General features: G+C 40.0%; 1 protein-coding gene across 1 annotated transcript; it reads left to right on the top strand.

Moving 5' to 3' along the window:
- The first annotated feature begins 63 nt into the window (after positions 1-63).
- LOC103523432 (vacuolar protein sorting-associated protein 41 homolog) lies at positions 64-822 on the top strand. Its single transcript, XM_008488475.3, has 2 exons — positions 64-330; positions 467-822. Exons 1-2 carry the CDS (start codon positions 68-70, stop codon positions 708-710), a joined length of 507 nt encoding a protein of 168 aa, XP_008486697.1. The 5' UTR covers positions 64-67; the 3' UTR covers positions 711-822.
- The last annotated feature ends 6 nt before the right edge of the window (positions 823-828 follow it).

Genomic DNA, 828 nt, shown 5'->3' with positions numbered 1-828 from the left:
TTTTTTTAAACCAATTTATTAGGTACTCATTTACAATCTCTGTATTTCTCTCCTACAGTTCATGTGTATGGGAACAGAGTGGGGCCGAGTCCATCTATTAGATCACCAGGGAAACTCAATCAAAAACAAACAGCTCCGTCACCATAGTGTATGTGTGTCTGCTATATCAATAGACCTGGCCGGAGAGTACATAGCATCCTGCAGCCATGATGGGAAGGTATATGTGTATGGATTCTACACGACCAACAATGATATGTTTGTCAATTTGGAAACCTTACTCACCTCAGTACAAATAGATCCTCACTACAAGAAGTTAGCCAATTATAGAAGGTGAGATATGTTGTTTTATTATCAGATTATCACTCTATATCTGGGTGTTTGATGTCTGGAACATCTCATGCTGCTGCCTAAAATAGCTATAAAAATAAAAATCTGATGTAAGTAACCAGAGTACTTCCTGTTCTAGGTTTGTCACTGGTGATAACAAACTCATTCTTCACGAGAAAACTCTCCTGTCCCGGATTCGATCCACGACCCTCTGTGACGCAAGCATGGAAGGTGGTGTCATCAATATGTCCTGGTGTACACAGTTCATTGCTTGGGCAACCAATGTGGGAGTCCGAGTTTATGATATCCAAGCAAGAACCTCCCTAGGACTTATCAAATGGAAGAGAAATGCCAGGTATGTTGTAAGAATTTTAGTGTCTTAAGGAGGTGAGTTAGTAAATGAAGAGGAATGCCAAATAAGGACCATGATGCCTTAAGGTGTATCTTAGGTCAAGATATAAACCCAACCATACATTGATTTTGTAATGGTTGGGAGGTTGT

This window comes from Diaphorina citri, unplaced genomic scaffold (assembly GCF_000475195.1).
Source record: "Diaphorina citri unplaced genomic scaffold, Diaci psyllid genome assembly version 1.1 scaffold22954, whole genome shotgun sequence".
Classification (NCBI taxonomy): domain Eukaryota; kingdom Metazoa; phylum Arthropoda; class Insecta; order Hemiptera; family Psyllidae; genus Diaphorina; species Diaphorina citri.
The sequence above is the reverse complement of the archived record's forward strand: the minus strand, read 5'-3'. Positions and strand labels throughout refer to the sequence as shown.

Excerpts from the sequence above, each read along its gene's own strand:
- LOC103523432 (XM_008488475.3), top strand. The coding sequence starts at position 68 with ATGGGAACAGAGTGGGGCCGAGTCCATCTATTAGATCACCAGGGAAAC. Across the intron at positions 331-466 it reads AAGTTAGCCAATTATAGAAG|GTTTGTCACTGGTGATAACA; the intron begins GTGAGATATGTT and ends TTCCTGTTCTAG.